Here is a 26866-nt window from a genome sequence, read left to right on the forward strand (position 1 = left end):
ACATATAACTAAGTGATAGCACATGCAGAAGTTACTTGTCTTAGTTACTGAAACAAATATATGAAGAAAATATGTATGATAACATAAACTTGTATACATGTGTGCTCTTCTGATAAATAGTTTAACAACAATAAATAGCTTCTCCCAAAAAATAGGAGGTGTGTTCAAAATAATAATTATACAAAAAATAACACCCTTACAGACCCAAAAAAAAATAAAATAATAACACCCTCAAAAATAACTTGATTCTAATTTGTTATCTTCTGTATAGTCCAACAACTGCACATAATTTAAACAACATGCATGAACAAATAAATATAAAAAAGAAAAATAACTGTAACCTGTAAACAAAAGAATTGCAATACAATCACAACAGTGGAGTGGCAATTGGCAACTGACAAGTTATTCAATCTGCCAACTTTTATTTTCTCTAGCAGTTGATTCCACACATCTGAGAATCAGGACCGGTGACTCGTGTTGTAAAAGGGTCGACTCGAACCCATAGAAGCGAAAAGATGGATGCAAGAAGAATGGACCAAACAACCACGATGGTTGGCGTTCGGTTCTGGCGTCCCATAAGACCTTTAAGGAAAGGATATAAATGGATGATCACCCAAAATGCAAAGAAAAGTTTACCGAAGAGTGGTCCCCATGATTGGTAGCCACTGTTAACGGCGTAGGAGATTCCAGCAACGACTCCGACAAGGTTAATAATAAGAAGAGTGGTTGGTGGAATGAGAAGTGTTGTCCATTTAAACATGTATAGTTCTGCAGAGTCTCCGTCTTCGTCAGATGCTTTTGAGGTAACAGTGAAGTTTGTGTCAATTCCAGCAAGTACTTTGAGTAAACCTTGGAACACAGCAAAAAGATGAGCTGAAACACCACCAATAACCCAAAATTGTTCATTTCTCCACCATTCGTCAATTCCAACACCACTCCACCTCATCTCTAGGATACCGGTTGCAAAGATGGAAAGAAAGAGAGATATAAACCATATACTCGCAATGTTACTAATCTGCAAGCAAAAAGAGGAATCACAAATTGAGACTCTAGAAGCAACAAGCAACATACTATATTTTGTTCAAGAAGAAATCACGAACCTGTGGAATAATGAACTTGTTAGTCAAGAGACAGACGGCGGGCAAGGTACAATACATGAGGAGGGGAATGGAAGTGATTGGATAGATTGTGGTGTTTATATAGGCGAACCTCTCGAGCCACTTTAGTCTTCCACTATAACCATACCAGATGGGACAATGTCGACTTAGTAGAATTTCGACGGAACCTAAAGCCCACCGAAGCACTTGGTTCAAACGATCAGAAAGATTGATGGGAGCTGAACCTTTAAATGCTGCAAGCTTGGGCATGCAGTATATAGACCTCCAACCGCGGGCATGCATCTTAAATCCAGTAAGAATATCTTCTGTGACGGAACCATAGATCCATCCAATCTGTGGAATACAAGACAAATATTGGTTATACTCGAAGATAATCCGAGATGAGAGTAACTATGAACAAGAAACTAAAGAGAGCATCAAAAGTAATGGATTAGTGTCATTCTGTGGATTAGTGTCATTCTGTGTTATACCTCAGTTCCCCATTCTGATTTATCTTCGTAACCACAACTGATAACATGAATTGCCTCCTTAAGGAGAGTTTCTGGAGTTGCAGACTGAGGAACGCCGCCATTTTCCATAAGTGTAGATGCAACAAAAACAGCAGACTGGCCAAACCTTTTCTCGAGGCTCATTTGTGACATGAGTAGGGATTTCTCGTCATCAAATCCAGCACCTGAATAAAATGGTTATATTAGAAAAGAAAATGATAATTTTCCCCTTCCCCAACTGTTTAACAAAAGAAAATGAACTTCATATAGAAAGCAAGTAAATATTCAACAGGCACATTATACCTTCCACCCCTTCTTCTATATCCTCTAGACTAAAGATGGGCACAGTTGGATCAACATGCTTGCTAGATTTCTTTTTTGAGCCTTTCTTGCCAGATTTTGAGCCCTTTCGATCTCCACCACAAAGTGAAGAAATAAGTCCAGGTTTTTTATGCTTGGGTTTAATAGGAGGATCATAACCATATAAAGCAGTTCTATTGAAGACACATCCTGTACCCACATAAACAGGGCCTTGAATACCATCCAATCCTCGCAAGTTAATCTGTAAAAAGAGACAAGATGGGGAAGATAAGTATTATTAAAAAAACGATTCATGTATACTGTATTCACTTGATAACGTAAGCTTTTGAGGAAGTTTGTTCATGACAATGCTCCAAAGCCTTTAAAACTAAGATAGTAATTAGCTCAAAATAATTGTATGGGCCCCTGTACAATTTCCACGCTTTGCGAAGCAACTTTCCCCACCTTCACATTTCTATAAAACCACTAATGTCTCTGGAAATGTACTTCTAGACGGCATAAAATTCACGTTTTTTTTTTCCGAATCCATAGCTCGAAAGTGATATTGGGGGATGTGGAAAATCCTCTCATGCTTTGAGCCCAAATGGCTCTTGTAAAAGGGAACATGTTTGATATAAAATCATCCATGTGAACGATGACTCATGACAATAAGGGGTGACCCATTCCACAAGAAGTTGAATATCATTATGAAAACACTTTAAACCTAAAACCTATAACAGAAATCAGATGAATATTCTGTAAGATACTTACATCAAAGAAAACGGTATTACGATTGGCATATCGATCATTTCTATCAATACCATCAAACCTCTGTGGAAATTGAACATAGCAAACATTTTTTCCAAGGTTGGGATCCATCATAAAACACATAGCTTCCCTCAAGGCCTTGCTGTTGTTTATGTAATGATCACAATCAAGATTCAATAAGAAAGGTCCATTAGTAAGGACAGCTGATACTCGAACCTGAAACAGATAGATTGATTATCCATGGTGAGATAAGTACACTAGTAGAGAAAAATAAGATTTCACCATTTTCTATAGTTTACTCACAAGTGCATTCATGGCACCAGCCTTCTTGTGATGTTGGAACCCGGGACGCTTTTCACGAGAAACATAGACTAAACGTGGAAGTTCATTACCCTCAGTATCAAGTCCTCCACTTTGGCCCAAGAAAACCTACGGATAGAAAAAGAAAATTTAGTAAATCATATGCTTAAAACTTCCGCAAACTCAACTAAAATCCAACAACACACATTGCATCAAACTTGCCATTTGTCAAAACGTCAAAAATATGCATAAGTAAATATTCCCTCTGTCCCTAATTTTAAGACCCTTGTAGAAACTCTTTACAAATTTCTAGATACACTTATTACTGTTTTTGCAAATGTATCCCTTATTAATACTACTAATTTGCATTCAAATATGAAAATATTGAATGCATTTACATACAGAGTAATTTCTTAATTATTAATGGGCATACACAAATTATACAAATTAGTTACACTACCAACTTTTCTTAATATGTATATAAACTATAAAGCCTAAAAAGGTCTTATAAATAGGTGCAGATTAAGTATTATTTGCAAGAGTAAACTATTTTGTAACATGAAATGACAAGAGTTAACACTAGAAACGACAATATACCTAGGTTGACCCCTCTAATATTTAATCAATCTAGGTTGATGAAACTATTGAGGGAAAATAGCAGTGAATGAAGTGGAGAAGGCCATTTAAGATTGTGTCATGAAAAATCAACCAACTAAAAAGAAAAATAAGTAAATTACCTGGATCATTCCTGGATGGTCTCTGGTGTTGTTTCCAGGCCAAGGGGTACCATCTTGCATCACCCATCCTTCTTCAGGAACTTTCGTTGCTTTTGCAACAAGTCCATTGATTCGAATTTTGAATTCTTCATATTCTCTCTGAAACAAAGAGGAATGGTCATTAAAAGATGCTGGTAAGTGCTAAGAAGCATGGATTATGGTATCGCACACAAATGTATGTCAAGACAAAAGAATAAATATAATTGATTTGCAAGTTAATCAGTTTTACCTTCATTGCTCTACGATCTTTGACAAACGATGGTTGGACCTTATCTTTCAAATAGTCAATTTTCTTTGAAAAGTACCACTCAGGTGCTCGCGGTTCAATGGCATATTTCTTACTGAAAGGAACCCATTTCCTAGCAAATTCTGATGTCTCGGCAAGAGCCTCAAATGTCAACATAGCAGCACCATCATCAGAGACATAACAGGAGACCTTATCCACTGGGTAGTCAACAGAAAGAATTGATAGTACAGTATTGGCTGTCACAATTGGGGGTTCCTTTAACGGGTCAACAGTACTGACAAAAATGTCAACTGCTGCTAGCTGCGATATTTCCCCTTCCTGATCATATCTGCAAGTCATGTCAATTATGGCTCAGTTTGGATATTCTAGCTTATGACAGTTTCTAAAATAACAAATTTATAGGGTATTCCGTCAAAAAATGCGTTTTATAAAATTTAACAAGTTAAATGAGAAAGCTGATGAACAAATTGAGGCTCTACCTTAATGAAAGCCTGTCAAGATATGTTTCACGGTTCACAGGAAGCCATTTGGGGAACTGATCCAATATCCAAGAAAAGGCAAACCAAATTTCACATATAACTGATATTAACCACAATGCATACGCATTGGGTACAGGATTTGTAATTCGGTAGTGCAAGAAAATGCAGAGGATAATAAGCCGCAGAACAATAACCATACGGTATGGATTTATTCTGGAAGATGGAATAGAAACCTTCCTCGAAAGAGGTTGCCGAGCTTCATCATTCCTGCATAATCAAAGCAAGGTGTTTAGCACTAAAGCCTAAAAATAAGAAACATGCATTGTGCTAAAATAAAAAGCGACACAATTGAATGAGTTTAATTATGTAATACACAATCATAGAAGAAAATTTTACAACAGACTTGGATAATAAAATCTCCATGTATCAGTCATGATATATTACTAAATGAGATTCTTAACTGCTGAAAAACATAATAGTATCACTAATTCTGACAGAGCTAGTAGCAAAGAGGCTTGCAACAGAGATGAAGAAGCACACATTCTAATGAAGAAAAATAGAAGTACTCACAACAAGGAATCATCAAAAAGCACATCAGTACTGGCATCAATATCTCCGAGTCCTCTTTCAGATGTAGCTTGACCTGTGCTCATTGGAATAGTGTTCTTATTATCGTGCTTCATTTTCCAGCCATCAACTCTTTCTTTCCATGCCACATTTCCCAATCCTGGTTCAATAACCCTGATATTTGCTGCTCAAGGAAATATAAATTAACATCTAAAATCAATATTAGATAGAAATGACACTATATAAGAATGTGCATAGTTTGAGAGGGAGAGGAATTACGTGATTGATTAAGATCAGACGAATATGATAGATGATTATGAACTCGTTTCCCACGAATATTTCCAGGAGATGCCATTGACATCCTCTCTGGTGAGGCTGCAGATAGTTCTCCAGATGTCTGAAAATGAAGATTTAGCAAAGAATGTTTAATTCAAAATCTTTTGGGAAATATTTGTTCAAGTTCATATTATGAAAAAAATAATATAGAGGAAACTAGTTGAACAACCTCTTGTCCACCAGTTAGCCGAGGAACGTGATTGTGAGAAACTTCCTTATCATAATTTGGAGCATCGACCTCCTCACCTCGCCCATACGCCATTTGCCAGCTCAACATGCGTTCTGCAATCTTTTGCTTTTGGGTCTGAGGTTCTGAATTGTACTTGAAGTCATTGGCATCATTATCAGCACCACCATCCTCTTCCCGATCTCCAAGAATTGCAGGACTACCTGAAATCAATTAAATAAGCATGGTAATTACTAGTTGTTACATTAAAAAATAGAGAAAAACACATGATACCAAGAAAATAAGTTGTTTGCATTAATAATCTTTATCATGCAGGTATAGAAGCAGTTGAAATAGGTAATCAAATACAAATAAATTCTTCTATGAATTATCTATACACTTCAATGATTTTGCTCGAGTCTAGCTTGCACCTATCATTACCAACACCGGATTCATTTATTGGCTTTGTTAAGTGACTTTAATTTAAATCATGTCCTAGCTATAGAAGGTCCAATATGTTCACTCAAAAAATTCTTTAATCAAAAGAATATATTTTACGAAAATAAGAACCTAGCATCATTCTCACTCAGTTCATATATCACACGAAAGAGGACAATTTGCTTCCAAAAAACTTCATATTGTCTAGCACACCAAAACCGTATTCTTTTGTCTTATGAAGTTTTAACATTATACTTTTAAAAAATAAAAAAATTACATTATGACAATAAGTGATAACAGATTTTTATCCTTAGTTTACCTTTGTGCTTACTGTACCGAGTCTTGCACTGGGGGCAAGACTGATTCCCATCTTTCCTTTCATACTCATAGCACGCCCTACAAACTGGGAAGGCACAAACACCACAAGCAATGAACGGACTGCCTTCAACATTGCTACCAATATTATCACCACATATCTGGCAGACTTGGCTACCCATCACCTTCATTGCCTTATCCTGAGTATCACAAGTAGTACCAAAATTTGCCAGTAAGCATCAATGAATAATAATCTCATCCTACGTAATATCAACACTTCTGAAAAAATTTGTGTCTGTGTCAGTGTCCGAAACCAACACCAACACTTATGATTACATTTAATTTATTCATTTTTATTGTCTGCTTCAAAGATCTCATCCCAAACAAACATTTTATACTATTCAACTGAAATCAAATGATTAATACACATCAAAATAAAAACTCACCCCAGATTCCCCTTCTGAGTCCATCATAGTCTCCTCCTCAATTTCCTCCCAGATCCAATTAAGGAATCAAATAGTAATCCAAACTCAACAAGTCACACACATCACTTCAAACACTTCACCACTTTCAAATATTCCTAATCCACTTCAGAAGCAACAACTCCTTCTTTTTAATAAATAAATCAAATCTCAGATCTGTACAACAAAAACAGTAAACTGAATCAGATCACTAAATTCCAATTCTCCAATTATCCAGTAAACATTCTCAATTCAACTATTTGTAAACCAGAAAGAAAAAAAAAATGTTCAGATCTCTTCAACTCTCATCAATCACTAAGAAAAAGTTCATCAAATCAAATTAAGCTAAAACCATAAACCATTCAATTTATTAACAGTAAACTCAAAAACTGAATTCAAAATTACACAATTATCATGTTTTCAGTTTCACTTACTATAGCATAAAACCCTAAATCCCCAATTCTACATCATTTCAACAAAGAATTACCTCAAAAAAAAGAGATCTAAGTAGATGAATCACTCCAAGCAGAAAAGTGAGAGAAATAGATAGAATTAAGTTGCAAGCAAGAAATGAATTGTGATTGAGAAAGAGAACTTAATAACCGAAATTTGGATCCAATCTAATTGACCGACGGAAAGAGAAAGAGAGTTACAACAATAAAACAAAAAAATTTGTTATTCTCTCTCTCTCTCTATCTCTCTGCATTGAATGTTTTTGGTTTGTTTAATTTATACTAGTAGTTCTCTACTATGTGAATGTGTATGTGTAGCTGTAAATGAATAGATAAAGAAAATAAAAATGGGGTTAGACATGATGAAAGTGACAATTTAACACGAAGTTATAATAATGAACTAAAATGTTGCCACCGACAGATAAGGATGAGTGACAGCTGATGATAAAGGGATCTGATTTGCATCATTTTCACACCTTAATCATTTGATTTAACTCAACAAACCCACATAACTACTTTGTTACTTTTATTTTATTTTTTCGTTCATTTTTTTAATTATATCTTAAACTCTTATATGGTAATCATCGATTAGGAAATTTTTGAACTTGAATTTGTGATGAAATGTATTGTGAGGCAACTTTCATCATTGTTGAGGATAGTATAAGGAAGATTGAAGAAGTTTCATTTGATATATTGTGAGTTTTGTTTAAGAAATATTTTCCATCTTAGAATCATCTACTCCCTATGACCTGAATTATAAACAAATATTTTCTTTTTAGATTCAGTAAGTAATAAATGTATCTGATTTATATAAAAGACCAGATACATTCATTATTCAATGAATCTAAAAAAAGAATATTTGCTTATAATTATGATCAGAGGGAATAAGTTAATATGAATGAATATTATCGTAAACGATGCAAATGGAATTCTATTGTAGTGAGTGTTAGACATGATATTTTTAAGTTAATTATTCTCGTTGTGTATTGTAAAAAAAATCAGCATTCGAAAACTCATGAGTATGCCATGTGTTTTTAGAGTCAGTGTAGTATTTGACACAGTGGAGAAATATCTCATCTTCTAAATTGTAACGGGTGGACATATTATAATGGTGAAGTATGGAAAGAGTAGGGATTGAGTTGTGGTTGTGAGCTAGAGCAATAATTTGATTTTTCTAAAAGGTTGAGCTTAGAAATGCAAAACCAACGCTAGAGGAAAGTATGTAAATATTAATGGCACCCTCTATGTTGTTAAGAACCCATAAGTAGCCGTTTTCATTGTGTAGTTACCATTTGTGTGATTATGTCAAACAAAGATGTATTTCGTGACATTGTTGAAGCTAATACTTTTGTTGTTAACCAAGTAATAACATCATGAGAGAGTTAAGTGTACAAGATATTGAGAATTGATGGGATTGTAAAGCAAACACCATTTATAGTTAGAGCAAGATCATGAAAATGAACATACAAGACAGTGGAATTAAGGGAGGTCCAATGACTGAACAAAAAGAATGAAGAACTAGTACTTACCGTCAAGTCAAAATGATCTTTGAAAATATTATTGGCTTTGATGGTGAAATTTCATGTGGGGGAACTTGCAGTTGTAGAGTGAGAGAGAATGTGGGCATCTCACACACACATGTTGAATAAGACAATAACCCAAAGCTTGTTTGTTCTTTGAAGCATGATCCAAAAAAATTGCTAAGAAGAGAAGTGTTGTCATCTCTGACTGATTGAATTCTCAAGCTACCCTTGTGTCACCCTTCTAGATGAAATTGCATGTAATATGATTAATGGTGTCACAAATGCTTTGAGGAAGTCATATTCTTTGCATGTAGTGGGAAGGGATATAAGTAAGAAATGAGGAGGCAAAAGCCAACCTACCATTCTTGTTTAAGAGCTTGTTTTTCTATAAAGTCAAGAGAGCCTACATCTTCTTAATGATGAAGTTGAAATCACCGCTCTTGACTCTACCTTTAAGAATAGGAAATCACAAGTATTTGTCTAGGATGATTGTGTTTTAGACCCTAGAGATAAGAAGTTGGTGATTTTTGGATAATATGATACTAGAGGAGTATAAAGCTCGGAAATTGGTTATTGATATTGAGTCCTAAGGCACGACTAAAATGGTCAAAAAGGTTGACTATTTTCTTGATTTGGCACGTTTTGGCCTTGGCGAACAAGAGAGTGTCATCAGCAAAAAAAATGGGGTGGATGGGCTCATTTGCTACAAGAAAACAAAAGGTTATTTGTTTGGATAAAAGCCCTGTCACAAAAAAGTAACGTTGCCATGGTAAAATCTCGCACAATGCATAAATAAATAAAATAAAATAAAAAGTTACATGACATGGGTTACTCCTCAAATAAATGTAAGACATGATTTTCGAATAATTTATTTTGGACTAGCAAAGGTAACACCTCATACAAGCCCATTTCTAATTTTGAAAAAGAGAATTTGTGAGGGGTTGCCCCTCAGACCATTTAAGCGTGAAAGGATGACTCACTAAGAATCTATGAGAATAATAACTTAGAGTGGATTCATCTAGGAATCACTCTTTAAGAAGCCGAGCAAAAAATGATATTAAGAAACTAAAATGGTCATGCAGTGAAAAATTCAGCAACACAACACACATATATTATATTATTACAACAGTAAAGTCCAGCACAAAGTCATAATTTAACGTCATCGATACGAATACAAACAAAAACTAACAGAATTAATGCAATAGCAATACAAATGAAATAAAAATGAGATACCAATCAAAACCGAGATCAAGCTAGCTCACAATGCTTTGTTGAATCTAGCCGAAAAGGAGTGAAAATGAAAAGGGACGTTTCAATTTTGTTGGTTGTAGGTGTTTTTGCGCGTGTTGAGTGGTGAAGATGAAAAAGTGAGTCTGTTGTTGGTTGTTTATAGGTGATGGTTCTCCAGACTTTGAGTGTAGTTGGCGGAGAAATGGTGTTTGGTGGTATGGTTCGGTTGTTGGGTTTTTCAACCGTGATATGCGGATGAACAGTGATTGTAGGTTATTTTGTGGGTTGTTTGCAAGTGTAGTTGGATTGGAACTGGTTGTTCTGATGGAGGTGGTTTCAGGTTACGAGTTGAAGGTGGAGCAAAGACTACCACAACTTTGTAGTGTTGTGAGGTGTTTTTTTGGTGAGATGAAGGTGTAAGATGGTAGATCAATGAAGGTTTCATGGTCGGATGGAGGATAGGATGTCTAATTATGGTGAGTTGTCGTGTTCACGGCAGAAAATTTGAGGTTAGGGGTTACGATTTAAAGGGTGTGAACAGTGAAGAAGACGGAGGCGAGTGTATGGAAGTTGTAGGAGGGTGATTTTGAAAAGAATAAGATGGAAGCTTCATGGTTTTTATGTATATGTTTTTCCCTTTATCAAATGTAAACACTTTTAGAGCGTTTAATTTGTGCATATTTTGGTAAAACTCTAATTTTATAAAAGGAAATGTTTTTGAAAATGGTTTTATGGGAATAGTCTATTCGCCGCCCTCTAGATCATTTCGATCCATTTATCCTCCACCAACATTATCCTCATATGTAGTAGATTGCACCCTTCTAGAAACAATGATTGGAAATGGTTAGGACTATAAGCATAGACTTCGGCGAGTGTTAAGGTTGTGGTAACGATGAAAGTTATGGAACATGTTAGCTTTACGGGGGCACCACATTGGACACCATTGTACTTGCTTTAAAAAGTACAAATGCGTAGCAACTCTAGGATGATATGGGTTGTCAAAGGATTTAGTATTTCTGTTGGGTTAGACCAAGCTCACGAGGGTGGAAAGCTCTGTTCTAGAAATGTTTTCTATTTGTGTATCAAATTGTCCTTCCTCAACCCTAAGATTGGGATATTTATAAAGGCATATGGGTCCCGATTCAAGGGCTCCTAAGATATAGCAACTGTCCCCCTTGACCATGAGACTTGTTGATGTCTACTTTTCAGGGAATCCTGGTCACGGATACTTCCCCGCGTGATTATAGAATGCATGCACGTCACCATCCACATCAGGGCGAGCCATCTAATGAGTGGAAATCATGCCTAGACAATACATTCTGGGGCAGACGCCTAATGAGGATTGGTCCCCATATCGCCCATGCAAATCTTTTACAAATATTATAAAGTGTACTATTGATTTTAATACGAGAAAAATATGTTGTAAATTTTAATTATATTTCAAAAGTTTTAAATAAGTTTTCTTTTAATTTTTAAGTGACAAATATTTTTAAAGAAAATTATTATTATTATTTACTTTATTTATATTTATGATTTATAATAATATTTAATTTGGTTAATGATTATGTTATTATAATAATGACTTGACTTAGTCAAAGTCATTAAATATATTTTTCTTTCTCTTTCTTATATAAACGATCCTTGTTTTGGAGAGAAAAAAAATTGGAAACAAATAAGGTGAATTGCAGATATTTCTTTTCTTCTGGTCACATCTTCCAGCCATTTACAAGATGATTTCTTGTTATTCTGTTGCCTCGGAATCTTATTGAGAATCTGGGAAGAACCCGTTGAATCTTGGGGATTTGCGCTTATGAGGCGGATAAATCCTTAAGGACAGTGTATTCACACGCCTCAGGTTTATATAATTGTTTAGTATTTTGCAGGTCAAAGATCAGTAATTACAAGAAAATGGAATCAAACTACATGGGTGATCAAGTTCTACAACAACCTTAAGGATTTATCTTTGTTAATAGTCAAAAAGACTTGAAGAGTTTTGACGAGCATTTGTTTTTGTGAAAAAAATAATGGCATAATGAGTTACTCTAATATTTGACTCTGGATAAACCAAGGAAGTTTTTCTTCCTCAATAATTTTATTTTATTGCTTAAGAATTGTGTGAATGAAAAATAAATAAAAAAATATTTCTTATGTGAAAATAATGAGGAAATTTCTTTATAGACCTCCCAACCTTCTAGGTCACCTCTGGTGAAAAACCCAAAATACCCCTTACTTCGGAAATGCATCTCCGAAATGCAAGAAAAAGGGGTTTTCGGAGATGCATCTCCGAAAGCGCCTTTTTTTTTTTTCAAAATTTGTCTTATTTCGAAAATGCATTTCCGAAAACACCATTTCGGAAATTCATTTCCGAAATACTGCGCATTTTGCAGATTTAGCAAAACAGCCCCCCTCCCCCATTCACTGTACCCTAATTCAACATCAAACACAACCCCAGAGAAATTTTGTGCAAACACTTCAAAGGCTACATCAAAGGATCTAATAAGCTTCCTACACTACATTCAAAAGCCCTCCAATCTCATCAATCGGTAAGCATTTTGAGTTTTAGATCTATGATTAAAATTCATATTAGGGTGTTTACAATTAGCAAAAAAATTAATTAGGTTAGGTTGGTACTGATATTTAGGTTGTTTAGACTGTGTAAACATAGTTTTGAACTTTGTTTTGGGGGTCTGCCATGGAAGTTGCAGAAAACTTTTGCGCAGGGGTGTTTTGGAAATTCATTTCCGAAAACACCTCCATTCCCAGTTTCGGAAATGAACTTCCGAATTGTATCAGAAGTGCAATTTTTTTAGTTCTTTATGTTGTCTCGCATATTAATCGATTTCAATTGTTTTCAGGAACATGTCAGACAACCTAGCACGCATCAGACAGGGTAGAGAGACCCAGACTGCGTCGGCTAGACGCGAGCGGGCGGCGGCGCAGCTGGCATCAACCCAGGGACGGGGGCAGGGCTGGGGACGACGTGTGCGAGTTCCCGTGGAGATGGACGAGGGTACCTCTACATCTGGATCAAGGAGTCGTCTGGCTCGGGTATCTTCTTCCCGCCAGGAGGAGGAGGTGGCAGTGCCATACCACGAGGCGGAGGAGGTATCGGATGTTGACCCTCCACTCGGGGAGGAGGATGAGCAGGAGGAGGGCTTTCCGGGAGGGCCCAGTGACACTTCAGTGCTGCTTACCTACCGCGATCACGTCGCTTGGCGTATCTGGGAGGGAGATTGTTCCCAGGTGGAACATTTCTATTTAATAAAATTTAATAATGTTATATTATATAGGTAAGACATAATAATAGTTTATGATAAATGTTTAAGAAAAAATAAATATGGTTAATTTAGTTACCACACATTATTCAAATAAATAAATAAATAATCATCACCAAATATTAACAATACGTTTTTTTCAGTGTGAGCTCAACATTTTACACTAAAATATATGTTACTGATTAAAATTTATAAAACTAAAAAATAATCGCATAAATGTTTATAATTATATGATGAAAATAGTATTTGTCATTTATAAATTAATTAAAAATATTTTATATAAATATGTGAAAATGGCTTCTTCTATTTTTGTATTAATAAATAAAATTTCATACAATTTTAATGGTTTTGTTGTCCTCTATTATTAAATTAGATTTTAATTTAATTTTAATAATTTATAATACATGTATATTTAAAATATTTTATCATAAGTTGGCATTATAATATATGCGTTTTTACTTAAAGCAATGAATTTTCTTATTTTATTTTTTTGTTATTCTATTTTTTTTGGATTAAAAAGAAATTAAAAGCGGGCAATAAAAAGTCAAATTAATTGTAAATTTGTGGACAATAGTAAGTCAAATTAACTATAAATTTGTAATAAAAATGTCTACGGGCTCTCTCGCATGACATTAATGACTTTTTTTTATTTGAAAAATGATTAGTTTGAAAAATAATTTAAAAATATGGTTATTTGTATTTTTTTTTTTGCAAAACGTGATTATTTAAAAAAAAAATTCACATTATTAATTGTCTTGAAAAAAATGAATTTTTTTAGTTTATATTTTTTTTATTCAATTTTCTTTTTCTGGATTAAGAAAACAAATTATTAGCGGACAATAGTGAGTCAAATTAATTGTAAATTTGTAATGCGAATATCTATTGTGAAGTCCATTGAGTCACTCCACCCATGCTTGATTGATGATGACAAAATTGTGAGAATATGCTTCATGATTCATTGAGGTTTTTGACCGTAAAAAAATTCTAATTTCATGACAAATGCTTTTAGTCTCACACCACACAATAAATTTAGAGATCACCTAATACGTAATAGGTTGTAAATTAAAACTAGTCAGAGACCCGTGCTTCCGCACGGGTGATTTTTTTCTGGTGTAGTATTTTTGTAATGATATGAATAATATAAATAAAAGGAATTATAAGCAATATGCATAATTAAAAGGAATTGTTTTATTTGAATAGAGTTAGAGTTTTATTGATTGCTCTGTTATACTCCCAATTATTTGAAAACCTAATATCCTAAATTTAGGTTAATTTAGTCTCACACCACACAATAAATTTAGAGATCACCTAATACGTAATAGGTTGTAAATTAAAACGGGTAGGCATGCCTTAATCTAAAATGGCATATCATATGGTTCCATATCAAATTTCTAGAGAGGACACCTATCTCATGCCAATTCATGAATGCATTTTTGTAGTACTCTAGTGTAGGATATGCATATATGGTAATATATAGGTTTATTAGAGTCAAAAGTTAATCAACTCAAGATTATAGAGTATGTTAATTGTGAATGATGCCACCAGAAGGAAAAAAAACGATAATAATAATAATAATAATAATAATAATAATAATAATAATAATAATAATAATAATAATAATAATAATAATAATAATAATAATAATAATAATAATAATAATAATAATAATAATAATAATAATAAAAATAATAATAATAATAAATAATGACATAAAATTTAATAATTGACTGATAAATACATTCTCAATCTAATCCAATATAAAATTATTTTAATTTTTAAATTAAAACTTTTGATAACTATTTACAAAAAAATCTGACACCAAAATCATACACTTACATCGTATGTCTCTCGTATGTCTCTATTCACATATACAGAGTGACATTTATAATTGTGACATTTTTATATTTTTTCCTCTCTCACCAAAAACAACTTTGATAATGGGTGTATAAAAACTTTTAATAAAATTTATAATTTAGTTAATACGTGTCTTTGACATTAAAAAGTAATCTTAAGTGCGAAAATAAACTGAATCAATTGACTTTATTAAACTGATTAATACAGTTTATAATTTGCCTTGAACATAAATAAATAAAAAAAAAGTCTAACACAATAAATCAACTCTGGGTAATCATACAATAGAAAATAGCAAGATGAGAACTTTGGCAACTTTGTCACCTAGAATGATCACACTTGACAAAGTTGCCAAAGTTCTCATCTTTTTGTATTACTTGCTTATTCTACATGTATAAATATGACCTATCTCATCTCCAATTCATCATCCCCTTTGAACCCTTACGATTTTCCGTTATTTTACGATGGCCGCTGCAAGACGCGATTTTGTTTCTGAAATCACACCAGCAAAAGAATCATGGGATGTTGTTGTTCGAGTTATTCGATTGTGGTTTGTGCCAGACATGAATTCGAAACAAAAGTATTATGCGATGGAGATGGTTCTAATGGATGAGAAGGTTGTTGTTGTTGTTTGATTTGTAATTTTTTTTCTTTGCATATTATTATATATCATTTTTTTCTGATCTTGATTCGTTATTATTTATAAGGTTTCAAGATACAAGCTTCTGTTCGTAAGGCTCTGCTGTCTCGATTTTAGAATAAGATTCGTGAGGGTATTGTTTATAATTTTCAATATTTGGGGTTGCCGTTAATACTAGAGGGTATAGGACCACGAAACACCAATTCAAGTTGAATTTGCAGAGTTCTACTGTGGTTACAGAAATTGGTGATGATCTTATAACAGTATCCCCTTACTCATTTGTGTCCTTCCCAGAGATCGTTGGGAAAATTGATATGGACTACTTGATTGGTAAAACTTTTATTTACTTCAAAATAAATATTCTATTTTTTAAAATTATTTTAAATTTTTGTTCTTATTCAATTATATCGTAATCTAATATGTCTAATTTATGTAATAGATGTTGTGGCCATTTTGTCTGCTGTTGGACGTGAAAGGGTCTATGAAAGGAATGGTGTAACTACTAAGTTTAAGGTTATTGAGTTACATTTTGATGGGTAAGTTATATGATAAAAAACTTATATGCTTTTATATGCAGTTAGAGTTATAGTCCAATAACTTTTGAATTATTTGGTTTCGTGTAGGATGAAGCTTGACTGTACACTGTTTGGACCATATGTTGATGAACTTGATGCATACCTCAAATATGGTAACACTGACACTGTTGTTGTTCTTGCTCAGTATCTGAAATTCAAATTGTATAATGGAAAAATCCAGATTCAGAATGCAATGAACTGTACCAAACTGTTGTTCAACCCAAAAACACCTGAGGCAGATTCTTTAAAACTGAAGTAAATGCTTTTTAGATTCACATATCTGTTCAATTTGTATAATTAAGTCTTCTGAATTTTCTGAATGCTGATAATTGATTACTACTTTTTTCTTTCTTATTAGTGATAACATTGGATTGCCTACTCAACCATTTAGTTATATGAAGGATGCTTCTGAGATGAGATTAGAAGAAGATTTCTTAAATCTGAGTCAACGCAAAATAATAGAGGAACTAAAAAACTGTCAAGATGTAATTTGAATTTTACTTTTATTTCATTCATGTCCTTCCTTACATGCTTACTATATTATAGGTTTATTTGACATTGTTATTTGTTTTTTTATGTCTATAGAATATGGTTTGTGTTGTGTTAGGCACGATCAAACATGTTATGGGTGGCAATGATTGGTGGTATGTTGCATGTGTCTGCAACAAGGGTGTTGTTGTAGATTCCAGGAGGTTGTTCTGCTCAAAGTATAACAAGCATATTTGGACAATTGTCCCAAGGTGTTTAATTGTAAATTTTTTCAATTGTTTCAAATATTCGTGGCTAATTTCTCTATTTAACAAATATTTAACATTTAATTTTCCCACTTCGTTAAATATGTAGGTTCCGTGTCAAACTCAGAGTAATTGATGAAACTGATTCTGCTACTTTCGTGCTTTTTTATCGCGATTGTTATTTTCTGACCAAAATGACATGTTCTGATTTGATTGCTGAAATGGACCGGGTGAGTATTTATAAAGTAAACAATTTTTACATATTATCAACTATTATTATAATCAAAATATTAGTTGATAGTAACAATACTTAAAAATATGTTTTTTAGGAAGAAGAGCTAACAATTGTGCCTAAAGTGATTGGTGGTTTGGTTGATCAAACATTTATGTTTAAGATAGATGTAAAAAATGATGTGAGCTCTGGATATGAACAATCTTTTCACGTGAAAAAAGTTTGTGCTGACAAAGATATAATTTCAAAGTTCAAATCTGTTGCAAAGGTCGATAATACTCTCTTTCATGTTAGTTCATTTTTTTTGTGTAACATGTCCCTTTCATGTTTTTTCATATAATTGATTAATAGTGCAATTATTATCTGTTTTAGAAATCTGTTGACGTTGAGGATGATTTGAATGCTGGTGTGGTTCAAAGTGACATGTCTGCTGGTGCAATTCAGGATCTGAATTTCGTTGTGAAGGTTGCTATACTTTTCAACCAGTTCTACTTTGCTTTGTTTTTTTGTTGGTAGTCTTTGATGCATGTTCATATGATTAACTTTAATATTGTAAATTGTTTAGAAAAATACTGGTGTTGAAGAAATTGCCATTGGTTCTCATGTTCAGAATGAGTTGGTTGCTGGGGTAGCTCGGGATTTGAGTTCAAAATTTGAAAATGATGGCGCTGAGGAGATTTGTGAAGACAACGGTTCCGTTTCAGCACATAATGAAGTTGATCTTGCAGATTGCACTACTGTTAAGAGAGGAATTTGAGAAGTTGTTGGAGTTATCGATGGAGGCGACACTAGGATTCTAAAAAACATAAAGATTGAGAAGGATTAGTCGACTTGGTTCATTCACTATAGTTTTTGAATTGTTGTTATTTTCTGTTTTGTTAAACTGTGATGCACTTTGAGTTGTTTAGTTTTTCTTGGATTTGGCTTTTTGTGGGATTTATTTAGCCGATAATTAGGTACTTCGCTTTGAATTATGTTTACATTGCTACTGTTATTTCTTTTGAATGCAGCCTTCATATTGTTAAATTTTTTTCATTTAAAACCTTATAAGCTACTCCCTCCGTTTTTTATTATAAGTCGCTTTGGAAAAAAAATTGTATTTTATTATAAGTCGTTTTACAATTTCAATGAATCATTAATACTATTTTTTCTATTATACCCTTAAGCATTTATTATTCTCTTTCTTTAAATTATTTTAATTTATCTTTCCCATACAATTAATGAAGGACAATTTAGTAAAATCTTTTATAATTTCTCTATTTCATACAATAATTATTATTTTTCTTAATATGTGTGAAAATGCCAAAACGACTTATAATAAAAAATGGAGGTAGTATGCAACACTCCATATTTTGATAAATTAAAATTACCATATCTTTTGGATGAATTATTTTATTGGATTGATGCCAATATTTCCCTTATAGTCAGGAGCAAGATTTCCTCTTTATATGGCCTTAAAGGTATGCATACCCTCTATTTTGTATTTTCTAACTAAAGAGTTACTAAGTTTATGTTTCTAATATTTTTTAAATATTGTGGCAGATTATAATGTGATGCGGCAGGAAAGGTATATTGTATAACGTTTCCATAACAAGACCATACCTCATCAAGTTCAAGATTATACATACACGAAGAATAAGTCGTTAGGATTATGTATAACTGTTGTTGTGTAGTTTGAATGTACATCAGATATGATATGACTATGGATTTTTTAATGATTTGCCATTTAAGAACCAAACTCGTTTTAGTAATATTTATTATACATTTAGTTTATTTCTTCATATGACTTACTCACTTCCCATATATATATATATAATACATAATTCATGAATACATACCATTTAAATTTAAATTTTGCGCAAGCATTTGAATGGTATATTTAATAATTACAAAAATCTTAAATGAAAGAAAATCGTATTTTTTTAAGAAATAAAAATGAAAAAGCTGCAATTGTTAGAATTCTAAGCATGTATTATAAATTATTTACCCCTCGGTTATATATTAATTAATATTGAATAAATAGATAGTAATTTTTTGAAAAAACTATTGTAACGGGTATGAGAATTATATCTCTCTTTTTGTTTGTGAGATGTCAGAGTAACCATAAAATATAATATTTGCAATAGCATGTGCTTTGAAATTTGATGTAATACTCTAAACATATTTGTAGTAATATATTTTTGTTGTCATAATGTAGTTTCAGTCTTTTTCCGATTGCATCTGCGATAATATGTGACTAATTTTATATAAAACCTATTGTCCAGTGCTAATTGTCCCTAAACCAACTACGATTATATACAACTAATTTTATATTCAAAAGAATGTATTTTTCAATTAAAAATATTTTTATTATAATTTTTTTAATAATAGTATTTTATATATACTTATTTGTCATGTATTTAAAATAGCATTTTTATATTTATTATTGTTATATTATTACATCAAAATGACTATACATTAATATAATTGTTTCATTTAGTACAAAAATCTTAATTGTTTCATGATTATATAAATAATAAATAATATGTTATATTATGTTATTGATGAATAACATAAAGCATACGATATGATAAATAAATATTGTTTTTCAAATTCCAATGTGAGATTAACTAATTACCTTGGGCAGTACATTATTCTTGGAAATAGCTAGTCTCTAGTTTATACATTGTATAAACAAACCATTAAATATATGCTAACATTTCTCTATACCATATGATTGAGTTGACACACATTATTCTTGCATTATTCTCTATACTATATTATACTAACATTATTCTTGCAGTCTCTATATGACAAACACCCACAGCAAAACCATTCTCATGTAAGGTATTCTTTTCTTTGTCTCTCGCTTAATGTTTTATAAGCACAACATTGTTGTCTATGATGCACACTTTCATAACCACTGTATTTTAAATCTACTTCATATATCACCGTATAAATGGTTTCATTTCTTGCTTTTCATCTCATAATTTATATGTTGTATTTTTAATAGGTACTTGTGCTTAGCAGTGCTGCACTGGTTGTAAGTGTATTACTATGGATGAAAATGGTTCATCTAATGCCGGATCGAGGAGGAAAATGTTAATGAAAGACAAATCGTCGCGGCAAAGGAGTACATTCACCAGTATTTTTCTATGAAGCACTAAAAACAAAACTTTTTATGATTGCTCATGAACTCGATATTGTGTTATGTTGTTTACTTTAGCATTGAAATATTTAATTTTATATGTTGTCGCAATTACGTTAATCATACTCATTTTTTGTTAGGCAAAAATTTAACACCAGTTAGACATAACCATGGAGCTTCAACCAGTAGACAAAATCAATTTCTTAGAACTCCTTTGCCTTCGTTAACAAATGGTGAAAATTCATTCTATTGTTCATTTCAGTTTTTTATTTTCTTTGTTCATTGTTTTCCTAATAATCCATTGCTGAACAAGTAGGCGTACAGTCTTTTGATCACTATTCTGGAATTTTGTGCAATAACGTAAGAATCCTACTCATGCAACTTCACCAACAACTGACATTATATCTGATGCAGGTTAGTCGTGCCCCTGTTTTACAATATAAAATTTAACAGCTGACATTTCGTAATAATATTTTTTCTGTATATAAGATTTAATTATTTTTACATTGATCCATTGCAATTATTAATTTATACTGCAACAATGGCTAGAAGGCGTAGGATGATGATAATAAGTACCAAGGATTCTCATTCAACTAAAGATATTAACGATTCATATATCTTCTTTCTGATTTGCCATCTTACAACTCGAATATTAGTATACTCTTTAATATACATATAATTCTTTATTACATGCTCTATTTGTATAGATGTCACTGAATTGAGAACTCCCACTCCCATGTCCGAAGTGATAAATCCAACTTCCATACATATTGCAAAAACTGTATCTCAACCTACTCATGTCCTTCAATCTATTCCTTTATTCGAGTTGAATTTTAATGAAGAACCAACTGTCGAGCCTGCTATCCTTGAAGGTACAAGCATGAATGAGCAGAGAGAAATCCTCCATTCTGACAAATATGCACAGGCTGAATGTGAAGGTATTAACATATTTACAAAACAGTGAAAAATGAACAGTCACATTTCGTATTTTTTGGATGATCTTAAAACTGTGTTTTTTGTTTTTAACATATATTATCGATTTTGGAGAACCATCGTATGTATGTTCTTATTGTGGTGCCCAAATGTGGTATGAGGAGCGATCTAACAAATGTGGCAATACAACCATAAATGTTTCATTTTCCTTTTGCTGTTTGAAAGGAATTGTTGAGCTACTGTACAAAATAAGTCCTCCAAATCTCCTACTTAACTTAATGAATGGACAAGATTCAAGGAGTAAACATTACAAGGAAAACATTCGAGTATATAATAGTATGTTCTGTTTTACTTCCATGGGTGGGAAGGTACACTCTAACTCAAGTGGAGGTCCTCCCCAATTTATTCTTAGTGGTCAAAATTTTCATAGAATTGGAAGACTGATTCCAGATGAAGGTGTAACTCCCAAATTCTCCCAGTTGTATATTTATGATATCGAGAACGAGACATCTAATAGAATTAGTCATTTCCGGTATGTTCTTAATTTTTAGTTTACTCTGTTATTATTATGAATACTATTAGTTTTATATGTGACTATTGTATTGTAATATTATGCAGATCCAAAGCCAACCCAGACAACCTGGAAAAAACATTGGTTGAAGACATCACAAAGATGGTAAATGAACACAATGTCTTAGCAAAGTCTTTTAGAAAAGTTCACAACCACATGCAACATAACAACACATATGAATTCTGTTTGAGGTTGTTTAGAAATAGAACAAAGGATCCAAGAACACATAATTTGCCAACATGTGACGAGGTTGCTACGTTGATTGTGGAAGATTTTGACAATCTTGAACCTGGAAGAGATATTATTATTAGGAAGACGTCTGGTCATTTGGAAAAAATCAAAGAAACTCATGTTTCATTCCTTCCTCTGCAGTATCCATTGTTATTCCCCTAAGGTGAAGACCAATATCATGAAATGATTCCTTATAGAGAGTCTGTTATCAAAGAAGGAAGAAGGAAGCGACTTAGAGTTACATTTAGAGATTTCATTGCATTTCATATTCAAGAGAGAGAATTTAAACATGGAGATATTGTTAATTCTGGAAGATTATTTCAACAATTTGTTGTTGATAGTTTCTCATTGATTGAGTCACAGAGGTTATGTTGGGTTTGCTTGAACCAAGCATCAATAAGATGCGATATATTGAGTGGTTTACAAGAAGCATTACACAGCGGTGAAAATCAAGCATCTGCAGTAGGACAACATGTTATCATACCTGCATCTTTTATTGGGGGACCACGATACATGTTTAACAATTGTCAGGATGCAATGGCAATTTGCAAAATATTTGGGTATCCTGATGTGTTCATCACTATAACGTGCAATGCTAACTGGCCAAAAATTAAAAATTTTGTTACTAACAGAGGACTTACCGCCAGTGATAGACCGGACATTGTGTGTAGAATTTTTAAGGGAAAGCTTGATCACATGATGAATGCTATTAAAAAAGATAAGCTTTTCGGAGAAGTTGTTGCAGGTAATGATACTAACTAGTTTTTGCGTTATGTTAGGACTTATTTACTTATATACATTAGGGACATATACCATAGAGTTCCAAAAAAGGGGCCTCCCACATGCACACATTTTGTTGTGACTGGATTCAGCAAATTCACTCAAGACAGGTACTGACATCGACAAGTTCATTTCTGCAGAACTACCTGATCATACACTTTATCCAAAACTTTTGTTTCGAGCTTTATGTTACACGGTCCATGTGGAAAAGACAATGTAAATTCCTCGTGCATGAAAGATGGAAAATGCTCCAAATATTTTCCAAAAGACTACCAGAATTCTACTATTGGCAACGATGAGGGCTATCCAAAGTACAAGTGCCGAGATACGGGTTTGTTTGTTACGAAAAAGGGAATACGTTTGGACAATAGATATGAAGTTCCTTACAATCCACAATTGTTGGTTAGATATCAAGCGCATCTAATTCTTGAGTATTGTAACAAGGAAAATACTATCAAGTATTTGTTTAAATATGTTATCAAAGGCCCTGACAGAGCTACAATTAAGATATCAAACAGAACTGAAAATGGGCGAGTTTTGGATGAGATAAAGCAGTACTATGAATGTAGATATTTGGCCCCGTGTGAGGCTGTTTGGGGGATTTTTGAGTATGATAGACATCAAAGATGGCCTGCTATTATATGGCTTTCTTTTCATATTGAAAATGACCAGTCTATAATGTTTTCAGAAAATACTTTTATTGAGTCTGTTGTTACGCGTAACAAAGAAGTTGATACGATGTTTTTGGCTTGGTTTGAGGCAAATAAAAAATATCCAGATGGAAGGGAATTAACTTATGCTGAATTTCCTACACGATTTGTTTATGATAAAAGCGTTCGAGCGTGGCGTCCTAGACAGCGAGGTAATTCTATTGGAAGGCTTACGTATATTCCACCCGGATGTGGTAATGTTTTTTATTTAAGACTCCTGTTGACTGTACAAAAGGGATGCACAAGTTACAATGACATAAAAACGGTGGCTGGAACTACACACAACACATATAAGGAAGCATATGTTACACTTAGATTATTGCGAAACGACAAAGAATTCGTGGATGCCATTATTGAAGCCAGCCATTTGGCGTCTAGAAATCATATTAGGAGATTATTTGTTATGCTATTGTACATGGATTCGATGACAAATCCTTTTTTCGTTTGGGAAGCAACATGGAAAATTTTGTGCGATAGCCTTTTGTACGATGCGGGGAAGACGTTAAGCAACCCAGGTATTGAATTATATAATGAATATATGTTTTAATTATAGTTTCATTCTTACTATGCGTTAAAGAAATCTCTCTGTACTGTAGGTCTTCAAATTAGCGACAATGATTTAAAAAATATTTGTTTGATTGAGATTGAGAGATTGCTCTCTATGAATGGTAAATCTCTTAGTAACATTGAGTCCATGCCACAACCTTCAAATTAAGAAATGGCTCAATTTCAAAATGGTTTAATGGCTGCTGAATTAAACTATGACAAGGAAGAGTTGGCAGCAAAGCACATGTCTTTGATGTCAACTTTAACTACTGAACAAAGGTCAGTGTATGATCAAAATGCTCATTCTGTGATGTCTGATTCTGGAGGATTCTATTTTTTACATGATATGGAGGCACGGGAAAAACTTTTATTAGGAAAACTTTGTCAGCTGCTGTTAGATCCCAAGGTTTAATTGTTTTAAATGTTGCTTCAAGTGGGATTGCAGCTTTACTATTATCTGGAGGAAAGACTGCCCATTCTATGTTTTGTATTCCTTTAGTTACAAATGAGACATCTACGTGCAACATCAAAAAACGCACTGACAGATGTAATCTAATCTTGCATGCTAGGCTTATTATATGGGATGAAGCACCAATGCTAAATAGATTTTGTATCGAATCTGTCGATCATTCTTTGAGGGACATCATGAGGGTTGTAGACGATTCAAACCAATACAAACTATTTGGTGGTAAGGTCGTTGTTTTTGGAGGAGATTTTAGAAAAATATTACCTGTTGTTAGAAAATGTTGTAGGCATGTTATAGTGTCAGCGTCAATTAACTCATATGAACTATGGAAATATTGTAAGGTATTGACATTTTCGAAGAACATGAGGCTGGCCGATTCAAACTTGAGTGGAGATTGTAATGAAGTGAAATGGTTTGCAGACTGGTTGCTTGATATTGGCAATGGAAAACACAATTCAGATGAGTGTGGAGCGAGCATAATTGATATTCCTAACGAATTATTAGTTACTTATTCTCATAATCCTCTATTGTCTCTAGTTGAACTAACATATCCACAACTTTTAGAAAACAGGAACAATTTGAAATACTATGAATAGAGGGTGTTACTTTCTCCCACTCACGACTTTGTGGATATTGTTAATAATTTTGTGCTATCGTTAATACCGGGTGCTGAAAAGGTTTATTTGAGTGCTGACTCAACTGTTATATCTGATGAAAATAGTGCAGTGCAGGCTGATTGGTTCACACATGAATTTTTGAATGACATGAAATGATCAGGAATGCCTAATCACTGTTTAAGGTTGAAGATTGGTGTTCTAGTTATGCTTCTGAGGAATATAGATCAATCAAATGGGCTATGCAATGGAACAAGGCTGCTCATAAATGAATTGTGTCCAAATATTATTGGTGCCACTATTATTACAGGAAAAAATATTGGTGAAAAGATTTACATTCCGAGAATGAATTTGATTCCTTCTGATCCGAGTTTTCCATTTAAGTTTCAGAGAAGTCAATTTCCAATTATGTTGTGTTTCGTTATTACAATTAATAAAAGCCAAGGTCAATCTCTCTCAGGTTGGTTTGTATTTACAACGCCCTGTGTTCACTCATGGCCAGCTATATGTGGCTAATTCGAGGGTAAAGTCAAGAAAAGGATTGAAGATTCTTATTTTAGATGATGAACAAAATCCGTGTGCGAACACTACAAATGTTGTTTATGGAGAGATTTTCGACAACTTATAAACATGTAAGATTGTGAAATGATTCAGTTAATAATATGTTGAAATATTTCCATTTTGTCTACAACTGTTATATTTTAAAGTTCTCTAGCTGCTGCAATTTTAATTGTGTAAATATAAATTGTTTTCAAAAGCTAATTCTTATTTCTTTATGTTCTTGCAGCTCTACATCGATAACATATTGCCATCTGATGTTGGTTGACACTAAAATTTCATTCAAAAGTCTATCGGTTAACTTCGAAGTGCATATAGAATATGTTGAAGCTGTATTATTGTGCTATGCATTGAACTTTGCTTTACTTTTGGAACTATTGTAACAAATTTATGTTTAGTTAGATTTAATTAGTAATCTCTTCATTTGTAAACTATATAATTGATGGTTTGTTGTAAAACGGAAAAGCGTGCCTTCGTTGTGATTGAATGTTACATGGATATAAGAGATTGTTATGTTTTAGCTTTAAAAGTTATGGCTTTTCCTTATTCCAGTTGTTTAACAAACTTACAAAATTAAACCATGACATAATACTCTTCTGGCCAAATCCTCATTTTGCATTCATTGTTTGGACATAAATTTATTCATTGTTTGAACTGAAATTATGATTCGTATAATATTTGCATACTCAAGTTTTTTTAAAATCATACCACATATTGTAACAATAATTAGAATCACTAAACATACTAAGTTTGTTAATCACTATCATACCACTTCCACGGTATTTGAATATTTCAATTGCCAATGTCAAGAACCTATTAAAATCGTGGAAGTTTGTCATACCCCAAAATTTGCCCGCCTTATTTCATCTTCAAGAGTTCAAGGCTCAATGATTAAACTCAAATCACTCTCTCCCAACCAAAGGTTCAAATCAGGGTTTTTAACTAAAAAGGTCAACTTAACTTTGACCGGTCATAACTCTCACATGTTTTGTCAGAAGTTGTCCAACCAAAGCCTATTCTCAAGGAAATTTCATTCTCGACAACTTTGATGTTGGGCCC

At 33.1% G+C, this 26866-nt stretch overlaps 2 protein-coding genes and 1 pseudogene across 2 annotated transcripts; 2 read left to right on the top strand and 1 right to left on the bottom strand.

The window, feature by feature from the left end:
• Positions 1-59: 59 nt before the first annotated feature.
• Positions 60-7493, bottom strand: LOC131625654 (cellulose synthase A catalytic subunit 3 [UDP-forming]-like). Its single transcript, XM_058896498.1, has 15 exons — positions 7247-7493; positions 6745-6936; positions 6303-6498; positions 5549-5769; positions 5323-5440; positions 5047-5227; positions 4477-4743; positions 3980-4325; positions 3712-3849; positions 2978-3103; positions 2678-2890; positions 1910-2168; positions 1589-1791; positions 1101-1451; positions 60-1015 (listed from the first exon to the last, which is right to left on the bottom strand). The coding sequence occupies exons 2-15, from the start codon at positions 6769-6771 to the stop codon at positions 431-433; spliced, it is 3231 nt and encodes a 1076-aa protein (XP_058752481.1). The 5' UTR covers positions 6772-6936; positions 7247-7493; the 3' UTR covers positions 60-430.
• Positions 7494-15554: 8061 nt separating this feature from the next.
• Positions 15555-18028, top strand: LOC131625632 (uncharacterized). The gene is made up of 10 exons (XM_058896475.1): positions 15555-15707; positions 15952-16060; positions 16170-16266; positions 16354-16560; positions 16664-16790; positions 16891-16997; positions 17149-17269; positions 17369-17560; positions 17644-17736; positions 17837-18028. The coding sequence occupies exons 1-10, from the start codon at positions 15555-15557 to the stop codon at positions 18026-18028; spliced, it is 1398 nt and encodes a 465-aa protein (XP_058752458.1).
• Positions 18029-22316: 4288 nt separating this feature from the next.
• On the top strand, positions 22317-25877 carry LOC131625634 (uncharacterized; annotated as a pseudogene).
• Positions 25878-26866: the final 989 nt, after the last annotated feature.

Source organism: Vicia villosa, unplaced genomic scaffold (assembly GCF_029867415.1).
Source record: "Vicia villosa cultivar HV-30 ecotype Madison, WI unplaced genomic scaffold, Vvil1.0 ctg.000232F_1_1_3, whole genome shotgun sequence".
NCBI classification, from domain to species: domain Eukaryota; kingdom Viridiplantae; phylum Streptophyta; class Magnoliopsida; order Fabales; family Fabaceae; genus Vicia; species Vicia villosa.

Coding starts and splice junctions, on each gene's coding strand:
- LOC131625654 (XM_058896498.1), bottom strand. CDS start 6,771: ATGATGGACTCAGAAGGGGAATCTGGG. Junction 4,744..5,046: donor CTTTTTGATGATTCCTTGTT/GTGAGTACTTCT, acceptor TTGATTATGCAG/GAATGATGAAGCTCGGCAAC. Junction 1,452..1,588: donor AATCAGAATGGGGAACTGAG/GTATAACACAGA, acceptor TGTATTCCACAG/ATTGGATGGATCTATGGTTC.
- LOC131625632 (XM_058896475.1), top strand. CDS start 15,555: ATGGCCGCTGCAAGACGCGATTTTGTTTCTGAAATCACACCAGCAAAA. Junction 16,267..16,353: donor ATTGAGTTACATTTTGATGG/GTAAGTTATATG, acceptor GGTTTCGTGTAG/GATGAAGCTTGACTGTACAC. Junction 17,561..17,643: donor TCGATAATACTCTCTTTCAT/GTTAGTTCATTT, acceptor TATCTGTTTTAG/AAATCTGTTGACGTTGAGGA.